This window comes from Calonectris borealis, chromosome 6, assembly GCF_964195595.1.
Source record: "Calonectris borealis chromosome 6, bCalBor7.hap1.2, whole genome shotgun sequence".
In the NCBI taxonomy this organism is placed as follows: Eukaryota; Metazoa; Chordata; class Aves; order Procellariiformes; family Procellariidae; genus Calonectris; species Calonectris borealis.
Window position 1 is genome coordinate 28,740,017 of NC_134317.1, and position 26,073 is coordinate 28,766,089.

The 26,073-nt window shown below is 42.7% G+C and overlaps 1 protein-coding gene across 1 annotated transcript; it reads left to right on the top strand.

Moving 5' to 3' along the window:
- Positions 1 to 12,882: 12,882 nt before the first annotated feature.
- Positions 12,883 to 25,695, top strand: ICOS (inducible T cell costimulator). The gene is made up of 6 exons (XM_075153427.1): positions 12,883 to 13,002; positions 19,345 to 19,383; positions 20,327 to 20,665; positions 22,059 to 22,174; positions 22,788 to 22,878; positions 23,398 to 25,695. Exons 1-5 carry the CDS (start codon positions 12,945 to 12,947, stop codon positions 22,875 to 22,877), a joined length of 642 nt encoding a protein of 213 aa, XP_075009528.1. The 5' UTR covers positions 12,883 to 12,944; the 3' UTR covers position 22,878; positions 23,398 to 25,695.
- The last annotated feature ends 378 nt before the right edge of the window (positions 25,696 to 26,073 follow it).

Consider the following 26,073-nt stretch of genomic DNA (forward strand, 5'->3'; position numbering starts at 1 on the left):
TTTCCAGCTGGAGTTTCATCTATGCTGGTAATACTGTTTTTAATTTTTCTTTTCCCTTTCCAAGTCACACACATACTGCGGTCATGGATCTTATTTGTACTCTTTGTAGGTATTTAAGCATGAGATATGATAGCTCATCTTTTTGAAACTGGCAAACTATGTAGCATACTGTGCCTTGGCTCTGAGCCCTGCTGCAGCTAACTCACTCTGGGACAGAGATTTCCAACAGCAAGACAGGCTGTACATATGTATTCATTATCACCAAAGCAGTCTGCACTAGACACATGTTATACAGAGACTTTTGAATAAAAAAACCAGGTTGTCTCCTACAGTTTCTAAATTCAGGCAATTCAGGCTTGTTTAATGGGTCTTAAGTTTGCCCCTGTAGGTTCCTTCTTTTTCCCCGTATTTGTTTTTAAATCTGTAAGTTTATGCCTTTGTGAGTAGTCTGGGCCTTACAGGCTACTACTGTATGGTCACATTTCTGAGTGAATCCACAGAGAGCTGCTGTTGTAAAGTGAATCTGTAGCATTTTTTTTCACAATGAGTTTCTATTTCTTCCTTCCAGAGACACAAAATAAGACAGTCACTGTTAACTCACTGGCTGCGTGAATACCAAAAGACACTCAGTTCTGTGTAACTCCTTATTTTATATGTGGTAATATTATTATTTTCAATAATCAAGAAGAGTACAATATAAATGAGTGCTAATAAAATAGTACCTGCTTTACAGTGTCTGCAGGCATAATTCAAGACTAGACATAGCAGGCAGGAAAAAAAGGTAGGAATGATGCTAAAAGACACTGCAGCAGCTACACAGATGGTGATTTCCACCTCTGAATTCCTAGGTGGCAAAGCAGAAAGCCCTTCCCCTTTGGTGTTTATGTTGGAAAGGCTGAGTCAGGATGAGACCTAAAATTTATACAGACAGATCACAGAGAATGTGAGAATGCCACAATTCAGACTGCCTGGAACAAAGGCATGGAGAATCATGGGATGGTTGGGGTGGAAAGGCACTTCTAGAGATTGTCTAGTCCAACCCCATTGCTCAAAGCAGGATCAGCTGCTATACCAGTGTTTGACTACCCTCAATATAAAAGTTTTCTTCTATTTAAATGGAATTTCTTATATTGCTTCTTCTCCTGTCACTGGGCACCACTAAGAAAACTCTGGCTCTGTCCACTTTACAACCCCCATCAGGTATTTATACATACTAATAAGATGTATACTAATAAGATGCCTCCTGAGCATTCCCTCCTTGAAGCTAAACAGTCTCAACCTCTGTGAAATCAGGAATGGCTCTTGCTTGACTTGGATGTGTAATTAACCAGTTAGCCTGTTAGGAGACAAGACATTACTCACTTTAAGCACACAGTCTGCAGGCTGCTCACAGAGTTCTGTGATAATTTTTCTCAAGGCTGCTTGCTTCCTTTGTCTGTACTGAGCACATCTGACGGCTCCCACCACTGTGTTGCAGGAGACTCTGGTACATGGGTGAACTGCCTGGCCTGCAATGGAAATAGCAGGTCAGTCAGAGAAGCTGCAGTTGTTGACCTACACCATCACCCCAAAGTAGCACCTTTTTCCTATAAAGCAATAAGCCCACCTGAAAGGCATTACAATCCTATGAGCTTCTAACAACATGCAGGATATTGCACTTCTTAGGCTTTGATCTTATTTATCAAACCGAATTGCAATTTGCTATCATAGTCAGCAACAATGAGAACCTAAGAACATAACCGAGCCTATAGCAGATCAGACAAATGATGTACTCCACCCACTGTCCACTTTCCAACAGTGACCAAGAGTAGATGTCAGGGAAGAGTATAAAATCAAGGGAAGTATGCTATGAAACCTTCCTAAAATTCTGTCCCAGCCCTCCCTCACCAGCTCAGGAACTTCAAAGGGTTGTGTCTTTGTATTTAACAACCCTGATGGATTCCTCTTCCATGGATTTATCCTGTCACTTTTTGAAACCCTATGGATTTTGAGTGCAGGTAAACAAGGATGATCAGCTGTTCTATATTACAGAAGAAATGGAAGAACTTGAAAAAACTCAAATAGCCTTGAAAACAGCAGAAAAACCTAGATAGACAAAAGGTGATATCTGAGGTAGTTTTCAAAGCTTGGAAACAATGAAATGTTTCTTTTCGTAGTGGAAAAATAGTTAAGTTTCCATATCAACTAGAATCATTTGTAGCTGTATTATATAAAGCTCATTAAAAAAAATCACCACTTGCTCCTCTGTAAACCACTAACACTAATCACCTAGTTACAAAAACGTAACTAGAAGGAAAGATGCAAATGGCCAAATTAATTTTTTCCCCTTCAACTATATTTTTTTCTTCAAGCGAAAGAGGCACCAAAACAGTTCATCACGCAAGCATTACAGAGCCCTCACTGATGTCACTAGAAAACATAGTGTAACCACAGCAACCGAACAAGAAGTAAAGTGGCATGACTGGCTTACTTTTTTTTTCACAGCTTTTTTCTTACCTAGCACAGAAGGAAAGAAACCAACGGCCTGCAGAGCTAAACACCTAAATCAATATAACATGAATCAATGACTTGGTAACTAAAGAATCTTATATTGTTGATTGCATGTGCAGTAAGACCCCTGACATAAGAAGTAATACATTTGTATGCTCCCCACCATACTGTGAACACCAACAAAACAAACAGTACTTAAAAATTCCTGGGCCAGATCAGGCACCCCCTAACATCAGGCACAGAGATAAGTCTTTAAAAAGATCTGGGATAACCAATAGGAATAGAATCACATCCAACAGCACCTTTGAAGAGGTACACAGCAGCACCTGAAGGATTACTTTTGTCAAAGGGAGGATAGTTCAGCTAACAAAAACAAGCATCAGCTTTAATGCTGATCTCTATAGTATGTACTGAACGTAACTTCATTGCTAACGGCTTCCCAGTGTCCATACCTTGCCTCTGCTGCTGATGCAGTATAGCAGACAGACAAGGGATAAAGAATTCTAGCAACCAAACAGGGCAAGCAGCAAGAAGAGTTGACTTCGAATTAAAGAGAGAAAGGTCATATGTTTCAGTGGTCACCTAAAACAATGGAATGAGCAGCTGATCTATAAACAGATCTGCAGAGAGAAAACAGATTTATCACACCATATTTTCCAAGGCTATCCAATGAGACATAGCTTCGTTCCTGGCCTGGCAGCAAACCAAGGCAGCTCCCAGCCAGAAGGGGATTCCTGAGGAATTCTGAAGTTAGGCTTGGGAACAGTGCTATGATTAGCCCCAGACACTAATGTAATGTTAATGTTTAGCAGCAGTATCAACACAGTGAGAACAGTGAAACACCAACTTTCACCTTTTCTGATAGTCATCTAAACAATTCATGAGAGTGTAAACGTAAGGGCTGGCTGTACCAGATAAGAATAAAAAAATCATAGCTCAAGTATCTTGCCTCCCAGATAAGTATCCAACAGTGTGTGCTTAGTGAGGAATGTGACAACAGGAAAAGCATACGGTAATGCTATCCTGAAAGACTCTCATAACCTACAAAAATTTACACGTTGAGGACTTTCCTTGGCCTGATGTCTTTGTAACTCAGCTGACTAAGATGAGGACACAGAAAATCCAGGATTCTGTAATATCTATACAAACAATATGGACACCTCTATTTCCCCAGCTTTACTATGCTGCAGCAGGCTCCAGCAGGCTGCTTGACTTCTCCTCTAGATATGGGCGTGCTTTGCTGTGGCTCAGTCAGAATTGCGTGAGGCTACAGACCCCAAACTGAAGAAGCACTTTGGCTAGGACAACAAAAGCCCCCTGAGCAAACATTCACTTTTAATGACCAGCAACCACAGAGCTGAGATCAAAGAGACCAAGCGTGAAAAGCCTGTTCTTTAAAGTTTGCCAGCAGTCAGTCATGGGCAAGCAGGGTGCTGCACATTCCTATACAATGTGTATACATCTGCCTGGGCCAACTTAATAGTTTATTCTGAGAACAAGGGTATATTAGCTACTGCAGAGCTTGCCTGAATATAACTAGATACTTCCTGCATTCAGGCTTGCTCTGTAATCCAGTTAAGAGCTAGTTTGAATACGTTCACCCTGAACTGTACCGAGTGTGCACTAGAGACACAGAAGGACAGCTAATCAAGATGGCAGCTGGCAGCTGCAGAGCTAGTTGCTTTTGCTGCGAGTGCTGTGTCTTGGTCCTGTTAACTGCTGTAACTTGCATGCACTGCAGTTTCTTCTGGTTGCACTCTCAGGGTGATAATCAAGCTGATTTGACATAGTAATGTGTGGCTGTGGAGGGCCCTTGAAATGAGGAAGAATGTCGTATCTTGAAGGTCCAGGTTCAGCAATTAAGAAGTTGTGCAACTTATTCTTGTGAAGAATAAGTTTCCCAGGAGCATGGAGGTACATGGAGGCTAGGAACTTCAGTGAGGAAATCCGGAGTCTTTACATGACGAAGGCCAATTCACCAGAATATCCTGTGGTGATCTGTAATGTGATCAATGTGGTTAAAGTGATGTTTTAGAATAGTCATTTCAATCACTTATGTTGTCTAGAGAACATAGAGATCTGATTTCTATTTTTTGCTCATTGTCATTCTAATTTTTACTGCAAATCCTTTTTTGTGTGGTGACAGCATCCAAGCTGGCTGCGAGAGGGGTGCCTAGACCCCTCCCTTACAGTGAGCTCCCGAAGAACACCAAAGCTTTTAAGCTGTGCTTCACTGGATTAAAAGTAGCCTGGGACAAATAGCAAACACATCAGAAGGGTTTCTAGACAACTTCCGTCCAGTCTCCTGCATTCTTGCAGGCAGGTATTTGCTCCCAGGCTTAATGTTGGTTAACTGAGTGACTTTCTGAGTGGCAGCGAACCCTGTCAAGTTCTGTCTGGCCTCTGGGGAGTTCTGCCAGCCTCCCTGGAGGTATGGCTGTCCTTCTTTGCTTTTCACTATAGTGTCTTCAAGTCTGCATGAGCCACACTCTTGCAGTTCCTTGCTGTGATTCCCTGGTCTTTCGCATCCAAGGATCCCTTCAACTGTCCCTCAGCCACAGCATATTCAGCTGCTCGCACAGGGATGAAACAACCTTTGCACCCTGGAGGGGTTGCCAGTCAAGCCACCCTTCCTGAAGGATGGCCGTCCAACAGCTGATCAGAGGCACCACCCAATCGGCTTATGCAGGGGCTGAGTCTTCCCTCTGCACAGGCAGGGCAGACCCCTGCCCAGAACCGCCCTGGGCACCATAGTGTAAGTGCTCTGCTTGTGCTACGGACTCTGGCTCTGCCGAGCAGATTGGAGAAGAAGATGATGCCTTTGATCACTGGAGCCTCTGTGTGGCTGTAAGAAACTGTTTCTGGCCAGGATTCAGAACTCAGTGTTGTTGTGACAAAACTCATTTTGCTCTGAATTTTTTTTGTATCCTAGACTTTGAATCAATGCCAGGATAAGGTATTAGTATGATCCTCTTCCTCATTCTCTTGAGGATGTGATGTGTGCCCTTATGTGAGAATTTTGTCCTCTTTTCCAATTTAACACATGCAGGCCAGTACCACATACTTCCTTTAACATGTTTTGCATGATGTTTCCACACCCTGTATGGCCACACAAGCCGGGCTGATCATGAGTAAGTGTATGTTTTATCTTATCAATTAACTGCTCTGATTTCAACAGGTTCATCAAGATAACTAGACTCAGTAAATTGTCACTAATCATGTAGTAAGGAGGGACCTTCCAACCTGAAGCCTCTCTGCTCTGGATGTGGGTAATCACAATTTTACTAACAAGCCAACCTGAGCTTTGGCTAGAACCAGCAATCCTCACCCACTCCCCTGAGGAGGGGCTGCTAACAACCAGAACGAAACACAGTGACACAAGGAAAGAAGTGACTTCTATTCAAACTCCTTTGCCTCTTGGTCTTTCCTGGCCAGCTGGGAGGATTGATTGTTTTTACAGCTTGTTCTTTCTCATCAAATTAGCAAGCACAGACGAACAATGTTGAAATGCCTACACAGAAGACCAAACCTCCCATTCTCAGCTATGACACTTTCAAAACCTCCTGAGCCCGAAGAAACCTGCTCTGTCCCTCCAAGTGCAGGCATCTGAGACAGAAACATTGCACTGGTCTCTGCTGTGCAGGTTTCAGAATTTCTTTCTGATGAAAAAAAAACCCTTTTAAACATAAAGCCACGTGTATGTGGGGAGACTCACCAGGGATTCTAGGAAACCACAGAGAGCAGTCAGACCTTCGTACAAGCCAGCGGCCAGGGACTAACACTGGGCACCTTGATGTGACCCTGGAAGGGCTGCACTGCAAACCACGAGCTACGCTGGGCTGAGGTCAGGGTGACGGAGACGACAGTCTGGCACCAAAAAATAGTTCCCCAAAAACACATCTGCGCGGCCAGGCCGGGGAGGAGCCTGACCGGCGCTCACAGCACACCTGGCTTTACTCCAGCCGCCTTTCCCCTCGCCGCGGCGAGACCCGCAGCCCCGCCACAGCCCTGCCTCCCCGGCGGCGCTGGGCCTACGCAGCATGGGGCCGGGGCCGGGGCCGGGGCCGGGGCCGGGCGGCGGAGCGCGGGCCGGCAGCGCCCCCGTGCGGCCTTCCCGCGGCGGCGCGGTCCCGGCCTCGCCCCGCTCCTGCCGCCCCGGGAGACCCGCCCGCGGTTTCCTGCCTCAAACGCGGGCAGCGGCCGGGGCCGCGGGCGGCTTCACGCGCTGCCGGAGCAGCCGCGTCGCGGCCCGTGGGGATCCGGCCGCGGCTGAGCGGGCGCCGCTGCGGGGCTGTGTGCGCCTGGGCACCGCCCCGGCCCCAGCAGGAGGGCGGTACGGGTGCTTCTCCCTCGGCCGGGCCCTGCCCAACACCCTCCCGAGCTGGAGGGTTCGCTTTAGGCCAGGGGCTCCACTAGCAGCGGTGCACACAGAGCAGAGGGCTTTCAGCCACGGGCCTGGCTCTGAAGGCAGTGGGTTCCTTGCCCAGGAATCACTGCTCCACCTGCCCCGTGCCCCACTGCCGCTACCCCCATTTCACAGCACCCAGGTCAGCTCAGCCTGAAAGGCAGCTCTTGGAAGCATCTCCTGCCAAAGGGGAAACAAACCTGTCACCAGTCCCTTGCCACAGGAGCCCAAGGGGTGACACAGCACTGCAGTGTGCCCAGCGTTGGTTGTCTTTGTTCTGGCACCCATAAGAAGAGTGCGGCTGGACCAAGCCTTGAGCATGACAGAGTGAGCGATCTCTGCTGGGTGGGAGTACTGCCTTCTGTAGCTTTGGCCTACACGTACAGAGCAGTTTGTTCCCAAGACTGTAACGGGTGAGATTTTGAATGACAGACACAAAACAGAGGACACTTAGCTACGTGTTTGAGAAAGCTGCGATTTCATTGTTTGTACTCCTCCAAATCCACCAAGGCCTGAGCCGTCTAAGCCTAGCTCCAGTTAACCACTAATAGCAACAGCAAAGCCTTGCCTGAAAACACTTGCAAGACAGGGTTTTCAAAAGCACTTCAAGTCAGCTGGGAACAGGCAGTGGCATGTGTGTCCTCAGCCACTTTGGTGTTTCTGGAAGTCCAAGCCAGGGTTGTGCTACTTCACCTGTCCTTGCAATTTTCAGCATGACATTTGATTTGTCTCTTATCTGCAAGAGTGCATCACAACTTTGGGGGCTGTTTCTGTTGGAGAAGGTTCCCCTTTGTTATACCAGCAATGCAGCGGTAGCAAAAGTTTACCTTTAAAAAATAATCAAAACAATGCTGAGATAAAAATCACACCACAAACCCCAAGTACCACCACAGTATGTGGCTTTTTCAGTCCTAACTCCTCCAAGGTAGCTGACCAGATAACCACATAACAGGAGTCTCCACCCTACTACAAGCTTTGAAACAGTCGGGGTGTGAAAATTTTACAGAATGTGTTTAATCCATCACTGTCACACTCAAAAGACAATTAAATTCAAATCCAAAAGCAGAATAACTTTCATGGTCACCCAGCTCATCAGCATGTATCTGTCATGCACTGCTCTACAAGTGGCAAGACAATAACAGTCTGGGTCCCTGAGTTTGTGTTTCATTTGGGTTTTGCATATTTACTATCCATTCTGGAAGACCTTCCTTCTGAACCTAGATATAAGTGGCGTTGGTGACAAAGTCCCACTCCCCAGCATGTTGACCACAGGGGAACTGCAATGGCTTCAGAAGGTATCCTCCTCCCTCCAGAGCACTGCCCATGAACCCAGGCCACTTACAACCCTTGTATTCTCCTAAATACCTCCTGCACACTCAGGCATATGCCACTGAAAGATACTTACTGCTCACAGTCCTCTTCCCAGTACACCTTGAAGGGCGGGAACACGGGTGTTGTCTTTGTTGTTGTTATTCAAGGTAGTAAACCTTTCACAACCACACTGTAGGTCTCCAGTTCACACTACCAGCATATGCACGTGACCTTCATTGGTCCATTCCTATCTATACTCTGTGTCCTGGAGAAGTGATTAGGTACCTCTTGAATTAACTCTATTGCAGCAGGCACAGGGACTGGATAGGCAGAGGCATAGCAGCTCCTGAGACCAGATGGAGACGGTCTTTTACCTAGATGGCTCTCAGTGCCTTGAGCCAGCCAGTCCAAAACATCAGTCACAGGATCTGAAGTGGCATGTAGAATCATAGAATCATAGAAAGGTTTGGGTTGGAAGGGACCTTTAAAGGTCATCCAATCCAATCCCACTGCAATGAGCAGGGACATCTTCAGCTAGGTCAGATTGCTCAGAGCCCCACCCAACCTGACCTTGAATGTTTCCAGGGATGGGGCATCTACCACCTCTCTGGGCAACCTGTTTAGACTGACTGAATTTGCCACTTAGTGCCTGTTAACTGAATTTATATGTCAATGTCCTTGCGTGTGTTAGATCTGGGCTTAACTCCTTAACATACATGTTTTTTTCTTCTTTTAGGAAAGTCGATGACAATGAAATATTCTCAAGCATCATCCAAAAAAAAAAAAAAGTGATTCATGGGGTACCTGAGCTTGTTCCAAGAAGCAAAGCCACACACACTCACACCCCAAAGGGGACCATCTCATTAGATCTGCTCTGCAGGGAGGTGTTTGCCCTGCCACTGAGCTGAGCCCTGGTAGCGTCCGCTGGCATGTTGATGGAGAGAATACTACAGTGTGCCCCACAGGCCTGTGGGAGAGATCAGACCAATGTATCAGCAAGGGAGGCATCAGGACAAATGAGGGAGCACATGAGCTGCATTTCAGGGTGAAATCTCTACATCCTGAATGACTGCAGCTTGTTTACACACCTAATGGAGAGTGATGCAGATGGGAAGTGGGATTTAAAGCCATCACAGAACCTTAAAAATAGCACAGTGGAAATCATTGTTCCCTTTCTCAATTAGGAGGACAGGAAACGAAAACGCATGAGTGTGGAGGCTTTCTGCTCCAGCCCTGAGGGAATGACCCAGAGTCATGAGAATATAGGCCAGATATTGAAGCAAAGAATGAGAAGCAGCAGGAGACAACAGAATATAATTTGTGTGGATAGATTGTAGCAGCCTCTGCAGAAAGAACCGCAAAACATTTTATTGAAAGAATATTTTATATTGCTGTGGGCAACTGCTCATCATCCACAAGCAGAAGTGGAACACTGCTAGTGAGACAGAACAAGCTACTTCAATGTAAACACCACCTTTGTTTCATGGTGAACAAAGGGATACAATGCAGTAGCATTTTGCTGACACGGACATTGTTTAGGGTGATAACAGTAAGTATAATAAGAGTTATGTGATTAAACAGAGCAAAGAAAAATATACATGGTGCATCACAGGGAAAATCTTTGCTGTGAATCAGTCTCCTTAGGGAAGCAGCAGAAGTGGTGTTTTCCGAGTCACTTGGAGTTAGAAGGGAGAAGCATTGAAGATCGCGTGGTAGAGAACACTGGTGTATGGACCAAGGGATGAGCAAGCCCATTTCTGTTTGGAACTGGGTGTACCACTGGATGCATTTTTAAAGGCATAAAAATGCCCATAAAGAATTTTCCAGCTTGTTTATAGTCCATGATGGCAACTCGGAAGTGAGATTATAGGAGAAAAAGGAGTTTATCACTGTAGGGGTAGGACATGAAGAAAGAATGGGGCTTGGGGGAACGAGAAGCCACATTCCAGAAAGGAGTTACTGCACATGCTGAAGGGCAGCCTCTTCTTGAGGAGAAGGGTAGACAGGGACTGGGGGACAGTCAGGTTAGAGAAGGAAAGAAGTCAGCTCTGAGAGGCGTATGTGGATGAGAGAGTGAAAATCAAGACAAAGAGAAGAGAAATGAGTGAGGATGGAAAAAGGAAACACGTGTTTGTGAGCAAAAATAGTTGCAGTTATAGGAAGCGTGTTGTGGAAACAGACTGCTTGTCCCAGGTGGTTAACTGTAACCAACTGTAGTATTTGCAAGAAACATTTCCAAATTGCAGTCACGATGTCTTTGTGAAGTAGGTAAGCACTGACAGAGGAGGGAGGCAAAGACAGAAAGATCGAAAGGCAACAGAGGAGTCTCTGTTGGTGTGGGACTAGAAGGTGAGCATCCCTCACGCTCGGCCCTGAGCTAGACTTTGTGACTCTTAGCTTGTGAACATCCACTGTGAGTGCCCTAGGCTCTGCTGGCTCATCATCAAATACACTCATCACTGTCTAGATCAAACTTCAGAGTGCTGCCAAACGTACCCCAAAGCGTACCCTGGCCTGGGCCCTTTTGAAACAAAAGGAGCAGTCTGTTCTAGCAATCCCAAGTGCTAGGCAGCAGAAAAGGAGAAAGGGTAATTCCAGACTTGAAGCTATAATGACAGGAGAAAGAGAAGAAAAATAGAAACTGTTTACTGGACAGTGGGACTTGCTGCAATTGTTGTAGCGAGATCTATGCCAACCAAGCTATGCTGGTAGCTATTCTTACCCCACGAGGGAAGTACCTATGTATTAATCAGCTCTGCATTGGTATAACTGATAAGGTCACAGAGAGGGGAGGGAAGGAGTAAGTTGCTCCAAAATAACTATATTGGTTAAAAAAAAAAAATCTTTTCTCTATCAAAATTACTTTCCTGGCAAAATGTTTAAATCTTTAAGAAAGAAAACACATTTTTGAACCCTAACAATACTGATTTGTTTTAAAGCTTGTTTTCACAAAAAATAGCTAAAATTTTGCTCAAAAAAGTACATTCCCCTACACTTTTATTGGCCTTCCCAGCCAGCAGTAGGCTTTGTAGGGACTCAATCCTTGGTGTGTTGTCAGCACGCTCTCCCAAAGGTGTGGGTGGGGGTACTTTACACATGATTCTCTTCCTCCCTTAATTCTGTAGCAGCAGCAGCAGCTCTTTTTACTGTAGGCATTTCTGGCTGCTTGTCTTAGGCTTACCTGGGGGGCAATAAAGGTCCTGTCTCAGGAGAGGGCTGCTCTGTGGTTTCAGCACTTCCCATAAGTTGTTATGGGGGATGGGAAAGATGGTCCTACCAGGAACCTCAGTAGATCCCAACGTGGATCATAACTTCATAGACAAAGCTCAGGAGTCACATGGATCTTTTTCAGCTTTATCAGTGCTTGAACCTCCACATATTACCTTTGAGCTTCATAATTAAAAGTATACTGCAGAAACTTTCTCTAGTCAGGGTTGTTTAAGTTTGGCTCCAGAGACCTGAGCTGAAAATTTAGATTAAATCCTGACTTGACTTAGGCTTAGGTCTGATTTTAATTTAACAAAAGGCAAGGATTTGCAGGGCTTCGCAAAGATTTGAAGAGAGTAAAACTCTCTACCAGTGTCCCTGTGAACAGATCTTTAGTAGTAGTAGTGAAAGAAATTAAATCACTTTTGAGGAAGAGTAAACCAACACGTGAAGATTTATTCACATGGTACAAAGTAGGAGTGAATCTGTAACCCGGTCCTGTTATTCCGAATTATTTGGTACCACTGCATGACCATTACAAGGACTCAATCCCAGGAGTGTCTGTCAGGCACCACTATTAGTCCTTTGTGTCTTCTCTTTGTGCAACCAGAAAGGCTAACTGCACCTAATATATAAAACATGATTTAGAAGCTGCTTTTCCAGGATGTTATCTGTGCTAAAATTAGTATTATAGGCATAAATAAATAGCCAGTTCTAAATGATTGTAGAACGCGTTATCCCAAAGGGTCCTAAAACATTCCTAGAATACAGATGGATTGCAGGCCAGAATAGAGTGTGCTGCACAAAAGCAGAGAGAGGAAAGGAGAGAAACTTTTGACCTAAGGCCCTAGCGCACTGGGTCAGATCTCCTCCTCTCACAGAGTCGCATGAAGTTTCTCATGTCCACGCAGAGCAAGCCTGACCTCCAGGGTGGAAGTCTTACGTCGGAGTGAGCCTCCAGGAAGTCACAGGGCTGAGGGGATCCTTATGCAATTTGGACATGTTCTTCCAATGAATTCCAGGACCAGAACACACAAGAGACACCTACCCTACTAATGAACGGTTTCCACATAGAGCAAGACCATCAGTTACGTAAGACCAGCTGAAACTGGTGGGGAGAAACCAAGTTGCCAGTTGCAAATATGCACGTAAGTTAATTTAAGGAACAAGTTGCTGACCATGGGCCATCTGCAGGAAGAGTACTGTAGATGACTGTAGCCTCTATCGTGATAGATCTAACCAGAAACAGTCTTTGCAGAAGTGAACATCAAATGTAATGTCAGAAAATCTTTCATCTTCCTGTCTGTGACAGCAAGCCGTGAGGTAGGAAAAAAAAAAAGCAGCAAACTCCACAGGTGTGGGCGACAGCTAATGCTGACATAGCTATAACTTAGTTAGGGGTTAAATTAAAAAGTCCTTCTGATTATCATATAATTTCCCCCATTGCCCACAAACCACTTCCTTTTCTACCCATGAATTCTTCCCCATCTTCACAGTAGACAGAAGGCTGCTGCCTCTGTGTCAGACAAGCATGAAGTCGGTGGCTGTAACTTTCTGTGTCCTCTGCTTTCAGTTTGAAGCCCTGTACGGTGAGTAGCATTTTGGATTATTCTCCTTGCAGTAGATGTGTTTATGGAATATAACCCACCCAATGACAGGAGACAGTAAATGAGTCATGATAGCAAGGAGTTGGAGGAATAGAGGTAATTAAAGGGAAACAGCTGCAAAAAGACCGCTCTCAACTTTAATATCACTAGAGTTGGTGGGAAAAGAATTCCTGCCAGCACAGGACATTTGCTCTGAAACTAAAAAGTACAAGTTTTCATTGTTTATATTCTTTAGCTCATCTGCTCAGTGTTAATCCTCTAGCTGTTTAGACTGTAGTGCTCCAATCAGCTTCCCTTGCTGGGCATAAGGTCTTATAGCAGCATGACAGTGAATGGCTTAATAAAGAGAAGCCAAGTTATTGATATTAAACCTGCTCTTGTTTGGGCAGGGAATTTTTATACTATGAAAAATGTATATGGCATGGAAGAGTGGCTGAATTCGTTTTTGTGCAGGCTTGAAACACAGACTGACTTAAAAGGAAGCGTAGCATTCCTAATGCTGTGCTTGAGAAAGGGCACGGTGACAGCGCTGATCTCAATGCAGCCATAAACATGGATGTAGCGTTTTACAAGATTCAGTGTTTTATCACAGCTACACAAAGTAAAATACCAGAGCTCATATTTATCTCTCTGAAACCCACATATTACCAGGCCAGGATGGAAATACAGATAGTATCTGATTAAGAAGAGTCTTTTTTTTCATACATATACTGTCCAAGGACTTGGTATCATGCATCATATAAGTAAGACCTGAGATTTAGTGTGCACAGGTACTAAGCACCATCTAAACATGTTCCTTTGAAGGTCATGCCAAGGGCTATTGAATATGTTTGCTTCTGAAATTCTAGCGATACAGGATAGGTTTCAAGTCCCCCTGTAGAATTTAAGTACTCCTGAGGTTTCATACAGAATTTAAATTTTCATTTAAACAAAAACCAGTTTCCAGCTCTTTAGGCAATGCAGATACCCTTCTGAAGGTTAACTAATACAGCGATAGTATACTGAGTTTTCGGATAGATTGAAAAGATGGGTGAAATCACAGGGAAGGAGGATTGTGATCAGTATCTCTAACGGGACATGAGCTGCTCTTTTTCTCCTTAAAAAGTTATTCTTAAATCTACTAACAAAAAATTCTATCAATTTTGTTAAATATTTCTCTGCTAGTCAATTTAGCAGATATACTTGACGAGCATGCTTTTACATGTGGCTGGAGCTAACTAAAAGGCCATTCCTTGTGGGAAGAAATAGGCTGTAATTTTAAAGGTGCAAATAATTATTCTATCTGATACCAACATTTCTCTCTTCTTTCTCCCTTCTTTCAAACATGGAAGATAAGATTTGGGCAGGGGGCTGAGGAGAGGAAATGGCAGGAGGAAGAGACTGCCTGTAACAAGAAATGGTATCTCTCAGGTTTTTTACCTTACAGTGCTTTCAGCATAAAAATTAGTAATTATTATCAGTCTTGCTAAAAAGAAAAGGGCTGTAAAAGATCAGCTTGATGTAAGCCACATGAGCATGATACTCTCATTTACAGAACAAGCTCGCACTCCAGAGAGTGCTGCCAAGCACTGTGGCAAATTTTGGGGAGTAAAAGCAGAGTAACTTCTGACATTTTGGGGTTTTTTTGACTTAGCATTAGCAAGCCCTACTTGTGATCTATGGATAGTTTTTTCCAATGTAGATAGGTCACAGAAGGTGATATATGTGTGTATATGTGTATTAAGATTGGATAACCCAATCGTGATAAAGAAATTATTTGTAAGAGCATGGAGCCTCTCTGGAGCCTGTAGAGGAACACAGGCAATGGGATTTTGGAGTACAGAGCTGTAGGATTCCATAGCACTTGGGGTCCTTGCTATAAAACATTGCACATGAGCTTTTGCACGCCAACATTTGCAAACCATTATCACTGCTCACCCACACATCTCCCATTCTCAATACAAGAGGAAATCATGGTCATTTCTTAGAAGGGTTTCTGAAAAATTATCAACAATGGCTGCTGTGTTAGTGGTATATTTTGTGAGAGTTTCTGTATTTCACAACTTCTTTATACCGTAGAAATAATTCAGATTATAGATGGCTTCCTAGAGTAATTCTGGCCATTACTTGCTTTGCCCCGAAGCACTGCTTTCCTCTCTTAATCCTTGATTCTTGAAAGATAGGAACATGTTAGTTTTAGGCATATGACTAATGATACTGAATTGACAGTGTCATCTTTCAGAGTGCCTTGAAAGGTCAAAGCTATAGCAACTTAAAAAACTGTGTGTGGTTTCATTACGCATTTAGTATTAACAAAACAAATGTGTTTGTTTTAAAGTCAGGGTCTGCACTCTCCTTGCTCATCTTCAGAGGCAAATACACCCAAGTGAAATTATGCTTGTTCTTTTTATCAGCTAATTAGTTTTCTGAGAGCTGGGGCAGATAAAACAAACAGCAAGAAAACCAGGCAAGAGTATTCTATCCTCCTATCCTAAACCCCAAGTTTTAAAATTAATCAAAAGTGGGTTTTAAACTTCTGTTAGGACCAAAATGTGTAATGGATTGGTGGTGTTTGCAAATAGCATTGGGTCTGCCAAAGAGCAACCAGAAAGCTCAAAATTGCAATCCAATCCCATTAAAACAAAAATAACCCGCCTTCCATTGGCCTCATTGTCCAAACACACTACCATAGAAATCCCCAAACTTCTGCCAAAGTGCTTTCCCACTGCAGTAAAGATGAAATGGAGACGGAAATGTACATGACTGTAAATACACATATACATAGAATGTACACACACACACTTTCATAGTTTAACACAGCAAGATGTTCCTTTCATATACATGTTCATCTCTTGGATTCACGTCTGAACCAAGTATTTGTCTTGACACTCTGCTCCACATGAGGTGAGGCAGGAAGAACTCTACGCAACTCCACAGTGTGACACTGCTGTGAAATGAATGAATGAATGAAATTTGTTTACTCTTGTCTCAAAACCCTCATATGCATTCTATGAAAAATACCCAAAAGGAACCTTAAGGCCAAATCTAAGCATTTTTACTACTGAACCAGTGAGATTCTTCTGTTCATTTCCAACAATACCGTGATGTAGTCTTTTATTCACATATTTTTTGAGGTAGCATTAGGGAGTTTTAGTGAGTGAATCTCTCAACATTATTGGATGTTTAAACCCCAGTTTCCTATCTCCCATCCCACTAAATGTACATTTATTCTGACTGTAGCTTGGCAAATGACATCCCAAATGTGTCTGGCCATTAACCACCGAGTGTTACAGGTCCATAGGATTACCCTAGGAATGAACTGGTACAAATGGGCACAGGAGGACAGCAATCAGGCACAGGGAGGGGGGAATAAGCCACCTTTTAGTGTGCAGTGAGAGTATCCACATTACGGGCTGATGCCGAATAGCTAGTGAATTGGAAATTCATATCGGATCTCACTCATTGTGGTCATCCATGTAGATGATTTTGTGTTTTAATCTCAGGCACTGTTAATCTCATTTTAAAACGTGCTCCCTTTATACTATGCTAAGCACACTCTTCTATATGGTCATTTGTTTCAGAGGAATACTAATTGCATCACATTTACCAAAATGTTCATTCAGAGAAATACATTACCGAGTCTTTCTTGAAAATAGGCAGTTAAGGCTTCTGGGCCTGAGAGGATACAAAATGATCTTTCAGCTTGCCACAAGGTCACATGAACTACATGCTTAATGACCTCTCTCTGCCCTTTTCCATTAAAGGATTAAAACCATGATCTCTGACAAACATTTTAAACCGGTGTGAAAGGGCGATTTCATTAGCTAACAGCAAAATTGAACTATTCTCAGAGACAAACAGAGAAATGAAATTCAAAGCTGTTGCTTTAGTACTCGGAGTAGGGTAGCCCGGCGCTTCTCTGGGGCATTGGGGGAATATGGCACCACTTGGCTCTGTACCTGCCCTGACGGAGTCAGCATCTGCCTCTCCTCTCAGATGACCAGTGACAAATGTAGAGCTCTCAGCTACAGGTGGGTGCTTCTCAAAAGTATCAGGTCAGCTTACATATTCACCATGCTCCCTAGCTTCTGCTATATCAATACACTTAGATTCATAGAATCATAGAATCATTAAGGTTGGAAAAGACCTCTAAGATCATCGAGTCCAACCGTCAACCCAACACCACCATACCCACTACACCATGTCCCTAAGCGCCTCATCTACCCGTCTTTTAAATGCTTCCAGGGATGGTGACTCCACCACTTCCCTGGGCAGCCTGTTCCAAGGCCTGACCACTCTTGCAGCAAAGAAATTTCTCCTAATGTCCAATCTAAACCTCCCTTGGCGCAACTTGAGGCCGTTTCCTCTCGTCCTATCGCTTGTTACTTGGCAGAAGAGACCAACACTCACCTTGCTACAACCTCCTTTCAGGTAGTTGTAGAGCGCGATGAGGTCTCCCCTCAGCCTCCTCTTCTCCAGACTAAACAACCCCAGTTCCCTCAGCCGCTCCTCATAAGACTTGTTTTTTTCTTCCCTTCCCTAAATAATTTGTCTGCTTTTGGGCCTAATTTTAAAGGTGTATGTTACCAAACTACAGGCCATCAAACTACAGAGCATTTTAAAAGACCTTTATTTCAAATGCTGTTCTCATAGCAGCTGTTTTCTTTCACCATGCAACACGCAAGTCGAGAACTGTTTCTTCATTTGACCTTTGCTTTCAGCTTTTGAGACTACATACCATTAGGAGGGCTTGCACTTTCAAGCGTATCTAGAGCTCTATTTCACTGTGGGTTGGCGAGTTGTGCGTTTTGTCTGTCTTATCTTCACACCAAGATGCCAAATACCTTGTCTGTTATCACACACTTAAGTAATAGTCCTGAGAGAAGCGCAGATATTAGAACTGTCGCTGAATTAGATAAGGGTGCTGACTGCGCACGGTAAACCAGGAAAAATCTGATAACTAGGAAGAGGGTAAATCAATCAGAAAGGGATAAGTTTCTATTGCTTTCCAACTGAGCATCGCAAAGTGCCTTCCAGAAGTCCATTAGCTTATGTGTCATACAAAAAATATTTTAAACGAGTATCATTCATTGCAATGCACTTGCCAATGGTGGTAATTGGGGAGCAAGAATTCAAGGAAGGAAAAAGCATGGACACTAAAAGATTGCCTCCATCCAGAAAGAGTTGAGAGCATACAAAGGCACCCAAGCGAGAATAATCTTGTTCCTGTGCCTATGCAGGGTGGATGTCAAAGATAACAGGTGCCTTGGGAAAAAGATTATTTATACGGTGTAATCAGTGCAATAGCTGATACAGTTGGGGACCTACTCTGTGTGGATGTAGACTACCATGTAGCAGTAAGAAGAATAGGATGGTCCATCAAAGTCTTTAAGTATTTGCCCCATATTTCCTTAGCATCATAAAATCCTGAGGTACAGTATACTTCAATCTAAGCAGCCTCTGAAGAACTTACTCAGGCTACCAGAAAACAGGAAAAGCAGATGCAGTTTTTTTTCTACTTGCCTGTGTATCCTTGTCTGTATCCTTAGTTTTAGGGCACTGCAAAAAGAAAATTTCCAAATGAAATACTATTAGGCTGTGCTATGCTGCCAGTACTGACATACAAGCCATTTCAAAGCGGTACATGCCACCAATCCAGCCAGGAAATTCCACCCTCAGGATTGCCGTAGTGGGTGGTGATGGAGGCAGCGGCTTAAAAAACAAATCCAGAACAATTATTAAAAATGTGCCTGTGTCCTGTAATGGAGGCTGCCTAAGCACAATGGACTGAATGCAGTTTGATAATCATAAAGAGAAAAAGTTGCTGTTGAGAAAGGAACAAAACCATATACTTGAATATTTTCTTGCTGTATGTATTAGAACATCTTCCAGATATTCATTCTGGATGTGCTATAAGAAGATGTTTTGATGCAGTGTTGAGCAGTGGGGGAAACAGAATGAACATAGACAGGCTCTGGATTCATGAGAAATCGAAAGTATGCTCTTTTATTTGGGGGCAGATTTCATCAGTATTTTGGGGGAGATTTTACTTTCATCTCAGCTTCTATTTATGAAGTACATCTATTACTTTACAGAGGTGTTTTAAGAATTTGTAAATGCTATATGTAAGATCAATATTAATTCGTGCTCAATGCATTTTCTTTCTACTTTGATTTTTATATTTTGTGCTTTTATCACATCATATGATTTTATAGTATAGCACAGACAGGATCAGATAGGCTAATGAAAATATTAGAAAATAACTTCAGCATCTTAACATTGCATGGCTCTGCCCCTGTTCCTGCATCTCTCTTCTTGAATTTTAAACAATTTTGTATTTTTCAGGAGTTGATAGCTGCTCGTCAAGACCGTGCAAAAATATAGGTAAGACGCATTTGCATAATTTGGTTTATGGTTTTAAATGCCTTTCTAGATCAGAAAATACTGCCCTTGGAGGAAAAAATGTCATTTTTTTACAGCACACTTTAACACATTTTTGTCTGAGAGCGTTTCCCATACTATTGGTCACTGATTTTACAAAGTCATACTGTGAGGTAGCAGGAGGTCCTTGGTCAGTTGACTTTCTTTTTTTTCTCCAAGAAATTTGTAAAGTGAGAGTTGCACAACATCTGAGAGTTTTTCAGACAGTTTTGGGGAAGGTCAAATGTGATTTTTGGATTGCATGTGGGTGCATGCACAAAGTGACATTTGTCCTCTACTCCTCCCATTATGTTAGTGATAAAGGTGCTATAGCCATCTAAGTAATTAGGTTTAAAGTTTGTATCATGCCTCAAACCAGTATCTACTCTAGAAAGATAGGTCTTGTGGTTAAGGCATTTATGTAGGAGTTTTCGGTTCACATCCCATTTTAAGTTTTCAGCTACATCATTAGGATGCAGATTATGAACCATAAACCAGAGATTATTATCATCATCTTTGTCCCACCTTTTTTCATCTATGAATAGGACAATCAGTCTGAGGCAGGGATTATATGTCCATATAGTGTTTGGTCCAAGGGGCCCTTTAAACATTATCAAGTAACTCACTGATCCAATGCTAACAGTGACCTCTCTGGCCTTATAGTGGATAACAGGCCAGATCTTATCTCATCTCATTTATTTTCTCAGTAATGTCTGACATGATCAGAATGAGGCACTGATATCTCATTGTACAGGCTGCTTTCCACAGCCAGACTATTCTGAGTACCTACATGCCTTAAGTTTCAATCACATGGTTCACTTGCTTTGTTTAAATGAGTTTCTTAACATTTTAGGGATTCTTTTCATTGCTATGTGAGTGACTGTACTTATTGTTTTCATGTCTTCAGATCAGCCTCATGTCTCTGACCCCCAGGTGATGGTGGAATTTGAAAATGGAAACTTCAGGTTCACATTCCCCAACCCCAAAAATGTGAGTGAGTTCAGCATGACCCTCTTCAAAGGGCTTGAAAAGAAGGAGATCTGTGCACTCCATTTGAGCGAGGAGAAAGTTATCCCCAAGAGTAATGTCACCTACTGTCAGACAGAGCATTCAAATAGCAGTACCACTTTCATTCTTAAAAATCTGGAAAGAAAACATATCGACATTTATACCTACTGCCTGGAGATGTTCTTACCCCCTCCTTATATAGATTGCCGGCTGAAAGAAACCTATCTATACATCCAAGGTAAGTTTACTTCTCTTCTCCCCTCAGTTTACTGATAAGTAGACATTGGGCATAGCTATGCTGCAGTGAAAAATGCGACTAGAGTTTGCACAGATATTTTCAAGACAGCTTAAAACTACTTAGCAGGGGGCTGGTAATAGTGGAGCTGTGTTGGCAGACTGCTCAGCATGGCCTCTCCATATTTATTAATCTTCTTGGGCAGGTTTTGCAGGCCATGCTGAGCTCTGCATATTGTTGAGTGGCACCCAAGCTGGCTAGACTACATCTTCTGGAGTACTGCAGTCCCACCTTTGCTTGCAGCAGAAATTTCCCATTGTCCACTTTTCAAGCTGCTGGATACAAATGTTAGGTTATTTCTAGCCAGGGAAAAAAAATCCATTCTGAGAGCTATCTTCATGTGCCTAGGATAAAAATAAAATCCGCTGTCAAATATCTGTGCTAGTAGTGGTATATGGAACTCTGATGCCACACTGATGTGAAGAAGATAGTGTTCACCTCTCTGAAGCAGGCCTTCAGCTTTAGAGCCTTCTCAGAGCAGAAGAGATCCACAACCACTGAGAATTTTTGGCCTTTTACTGAGAAGGGCTTGGACTAACTTCAAAAGACCTGATGCACAGGCTTTAATTTTGAATTGCTTTTCACTCAGTGAGTCTTTGGTATATTAAACAGAAAGAGTTGTTAGTTTTTGCTCACACCCCTTCTTGGTTCTCCATATAGTTCAGTTGCAACATGCCTGTTGTCCTTCCCTTGCTATCTTTTCCTATCTCTCAACACCAGAACTAAACAAAGATAGAAGCTGAAATGCTAAGCTAAAATTATGTGGTCGGGTCAAACTATCTCTCAGCCCCCTCTGAACTTAAAACAGCTTCTCAGAATCAAGCTGTGACATCCTTTTTTGTCTGCAGATAGCCAGATGCTCATAGCTATTGCCAGATCTTTCATGTCCTGTCATATTTTCTCCCAGACCTGGGCAAGGGTAATCTTGTGTCCCTCAGCTTGCCTTCCTATCCAACATGATTGCTAAAGTCCACCCTTCTTTAGACCAGACTGCCCTTTAAATCACCTGTGGTACTCACTGAATGTAAACTTAAGCCTTGCTCAGATCTGAAATACCATCATGCTCTCAAGCCTGGCTTTGTTTCTTTTCAGTCTACACTTTTAGCCCTGTGTACCAACAGTTTCATCTCTCCTTCTGGAAAACTGCAATGTTCTGCTTCTTGCTGAATGCACTTTTCCAAGGTGGCTTTTCACCTCAGGAAAATCCTTCTCCAGAGCTCGCTTTTGCTATTTTGGTAATATGAAGAGAAGAGGGGAAAAAATTTGAAAAGTTGTATCTCTAGGGGGAAAAAAAGCAAATTATCAGTAATGACTTTTTTTGCCTCCCCATCTCCAGATAAGGAAGATGACTGCATTTCACTGGGACTCATGTCATGGATAATTATTGGCCTGATTATGTTTGCCATGATTTCCTGTATCTGCTGTGTTGTAGCCTGTTGCTTACGGAACAAGGTAAGCAAGTCTATGAGATTCTGCACAACTCTCCTTCCAAGGGTCATGGATGGGGAACTTGATTTAATGAGATTTAGAGGGTGGGACAGGCACATACTCACTCAGCACGTGATGTGTTTTTTGACAAAGAGTCTGAGTTGTTAATTTACCACTGGAATTCAGTCATTGATGACAGCAGCTCAGATTTAATTTTTCTAAGACAGAATTTTTTATTGATTTAAAGGCTGGGAATCAAAGGAAAGAGGAGAAATGCTGCACAGGTCAGCAAAATTACTTTGGTAAGCAATTCACCTGATTGTTTTCTTCAAGAAGGGGAAACAAATCATCAGTGGAGCAATTCTAGCTCTGTTCTGGAGCAAACTCACTTAACAAAGAACCAGTTGGCTCAGGAAAGAAAGGAGGCCATGGATATTAGTTATTCTTTTGAACAATGTGTGTTTTTCATTTTCAGTTTGTTCTATTACAAGTTTTCTACATGAGTGCCTGTCTATTCTGACTTTAATATTCCCATTGAAAACAGTCAGAGTAACTGCCCTACTTAAAGAACAAAGGCAGGAGTATCGGAGGTTAGTGACCACAAATTAAATTCATGGCATTTTCTCTCTGTTTGCAGAATCAGCAGTGTGAACCCAACTCCCATGAGTACAACAGTGAATACATGCCCATGGCAGCAGTGAATGCAGCTAAAAAACCAAGAATCTGAGGTTGTACTTGTTCCTCTGTATCTGTTGCAAGGCTTTTTCTGGGAGGGAGAGGGCTGCTTTCTGTGTCTCCCATTGATTCTAGGTGGGTGGGTTGGTGGGTGAGATTGTTACAATAGCTTGTTAAGGGAGTTCATGCTGCCATGTAGCAGGAAGAGGAAATGAAAAGCAAAATCTCTGGAAACCTTTTGAATCAGAATGGTGGGCTGGTTCCTAGAAATGCAACTGCTTCACATCAGCGCAAAGTAATGATCTCATGCTTGAGGAAGAGATGTAAAACTGTTCCATTCAGATTCTACAGATGATGTGTGGTACCCAAAATCTCTCAGGGGAAGTGATTTGTTAGATTTACTGAGTGTTACTGGCTAAGGGCAAATAATCTGTAGAGAATGAGGAACTTCCTAACTACTTAAGCCCTTGTATAGCAGCCAGAAGCAGTTTGGGATACAGAACAGAAGCAAAATTTGGACTGATTCAGATGTATGGGGGTTGCATGTAACTCATTCTCCATTCCTATTCCAGGTATAAGTTGCTTGTGGCATGGAAATTCTGGCAGCAGAGGTTTCCAACTACTTGAACCTGAACAATGGGAAATCAGCATTTCCTCACCTTTCCCAGCCTCCCTGAGCTCTCACGATGGTCCTGTGCTCAGTCATGAGACACCCACTCTAGTACTGTTCTGAGCTGTGTTTTGCTGTAGCCTGGTGTGTTAAGTGGCACACTGCCTGATCCACTGACTTGTACATGAAGTGCTAACAATGTGTTAAAGATGTCAGCTTTTAGTTGAAGAAAATGTAATGAGTTTGCTTGAGAGTAGATTCCTGTAGTGCTGCTACAGAAGAAACTTTTATTTTCTGCAGTCTCCTTTATGATAAACTTTCCACTGGGAACAAAAAAAGAAAAGACTACCTCAAATGCCAGTCCTTGTGGGACAGCCATGAAGCACTGTTGACGTATTGCACATGCCCTTTTGTTAGGGCTAGTTTAGCCTGATGCTATCAATTCATCCTCAGATTCACCGTCAAGCTTCTTAGCACCACACTAGGAGAGTGCGGTATGCACACATGCTCTCCTGCACCAAGCTGTGGGACAGCAGCGGAACAAAACCTGAGAGAGCACAGCAGAGACTTCGCTGTGACATAGTACCTCAGGTGTGCACATCTGCATTTTTCGTATTTGTGCTATCAATACATCTTTGCCATTCACACATTGAGTCTCCTCTTATTTAATTAAATTCTGAATTCTTTTACTACCAGGAATATATTACTTTCAAGACTGCAATTGTTCTTTAAATCAGTTCAAACCTGCAGGATCAGTCCCTAAACTAGGAGGCACAATCTCTCCTATTCACATGTCTTGCAGCACAAATACAACACAGTCCATATGGCCAGTGTATTCACGGACTCTGCATTGCAATTATCTTCCTCTTGTGGTTTGACATGAAACTTTTACCACTTTCCCAGTGGGTTACTTGACCTGCCTCAATTTGCTCAGCGCCTTCAGTATGAATGAAATGATCAATCCTTCACACTTCTTGTGAAATTCATCAAAACTCTGACCATAAATGACCAATTGGGAATCCAGCCTGGATATGTTGCCAGACAACATTTGGCTGCTGGAAGCAGAGCAGTGCACTGATTCTGATGCTCTCTGTAATTAATCAAAAAAACAAATATTCGTCAGCAGACACTATTGTGAAAGATACATAGCCTGCTTGTCTGGCAAACAGAAGGCTGGTTTCAAATTTGATAGGGCAAACAGGGACTGTCAGGCATGGAGAGGACATAAGCTGGTATGTCAAGTACAGGGTTTTCCTCAGCAAATACCTAAATACATGGAAGCGTTACAGAGAGAAGGTGCAAATTGTTAACTGTGACATTAAGCAAAGGGGAAATGCGTAAAGCATCAAATGAAGTGGGGACTGCAAATTTCACAGCAGGTACCCTGCTTAGATAACCAGCTCCTAGGCAGAGATGTAGAGAGGCACCCTGGTGTATTGGGTAACGTTACATTCTCTCCTGTCGTTCTGCCACATAACCTTTGCCAAATTACTTGACCTCTCCAAGCACACAAAACTCTCCTCTGTACATCCACAAATACACTGGTTTCACCATTTAAAAAAATATTGGTGAAATTTTATTGCCTTTGAAAATTATTGCCTTTGACAATTATTGCCTTTGAAAATTATTGGTGAAAATAGCTAACGTTTACTGCCTATAAGAAATGCTGGATGCAAGATCCTATGTAACAGTGGAGAGTCCCATCCCCTGGAACCTTTCACTAGACTGAGAAGGAAATTCAAGGAATAGAGAGTTTCTGAAAGAAGGAAAAACTTGAGGTTTGCGTTGAGATGCTGCTGGATAAAGAACAAATGATGAAATTCTGAACAAGGTAGTTCAAAATACATACATGCTACTGTGGAGAGGTAAATGATTTATACTCATTGTAAAAAAGCTTTTGGAAGTCTCAGGTTCCATCACTGCTTTCTTTTTGGAAAAAGATTTTTATTCTTAATAAAACACTTTTTTATTATGCCACATGTGTCCATAAGAAAATTCATGCATGCATGCATGTCGTGTGAAAGAAATAAGCTCTATAAAATCCACAGTGTAATGGGGAGAGAGTACGGGCCAATTCCTCCCTGTATAGCATCTTAGTGGGAAACAGGAAAAGGACTAAGGAAAAAAAAATTATAGAAAAAATGAAAACCAAAAATTTGGATCTGTTTCTATGCAGTGAGGTAATGACACTGTTTGGATCTGTTTGTTTCCTTTTATTTTCATGAGAAAGTCTTTATTCGTATTGTCCCATCTCTTCCTTTGTTTTAATCCCTTATGCAGTATACAGATAATGTTCTGGATTATTTTGGGACTTTTTTCAGTTTCTTTTTGCCATTCTTCAATGCCTCCAAATCAAAAGGAGCTGGAAGAAGATAAAGGATGCCAGAATGAGAAAAAAACCCTATGAAAATAGTAACATGAGCTGAGTCTATAGACTGTGTGACAAGAAAGGATTAAAATAAAAGAAAACAAAAAAGGAGTCAATAAGAATAAACAAAAAGCCTGATATTCTAACAGGTCAGCATTTCAAAAAGTAAAAACTCTCTTTGGAAACTCCCAGTTTTGGGAAAAGACCATTTTAGCAGGGAAAAAAAATCAAATAAGAATATTTCAGCCAACTCTTCTACAAAATGCACTT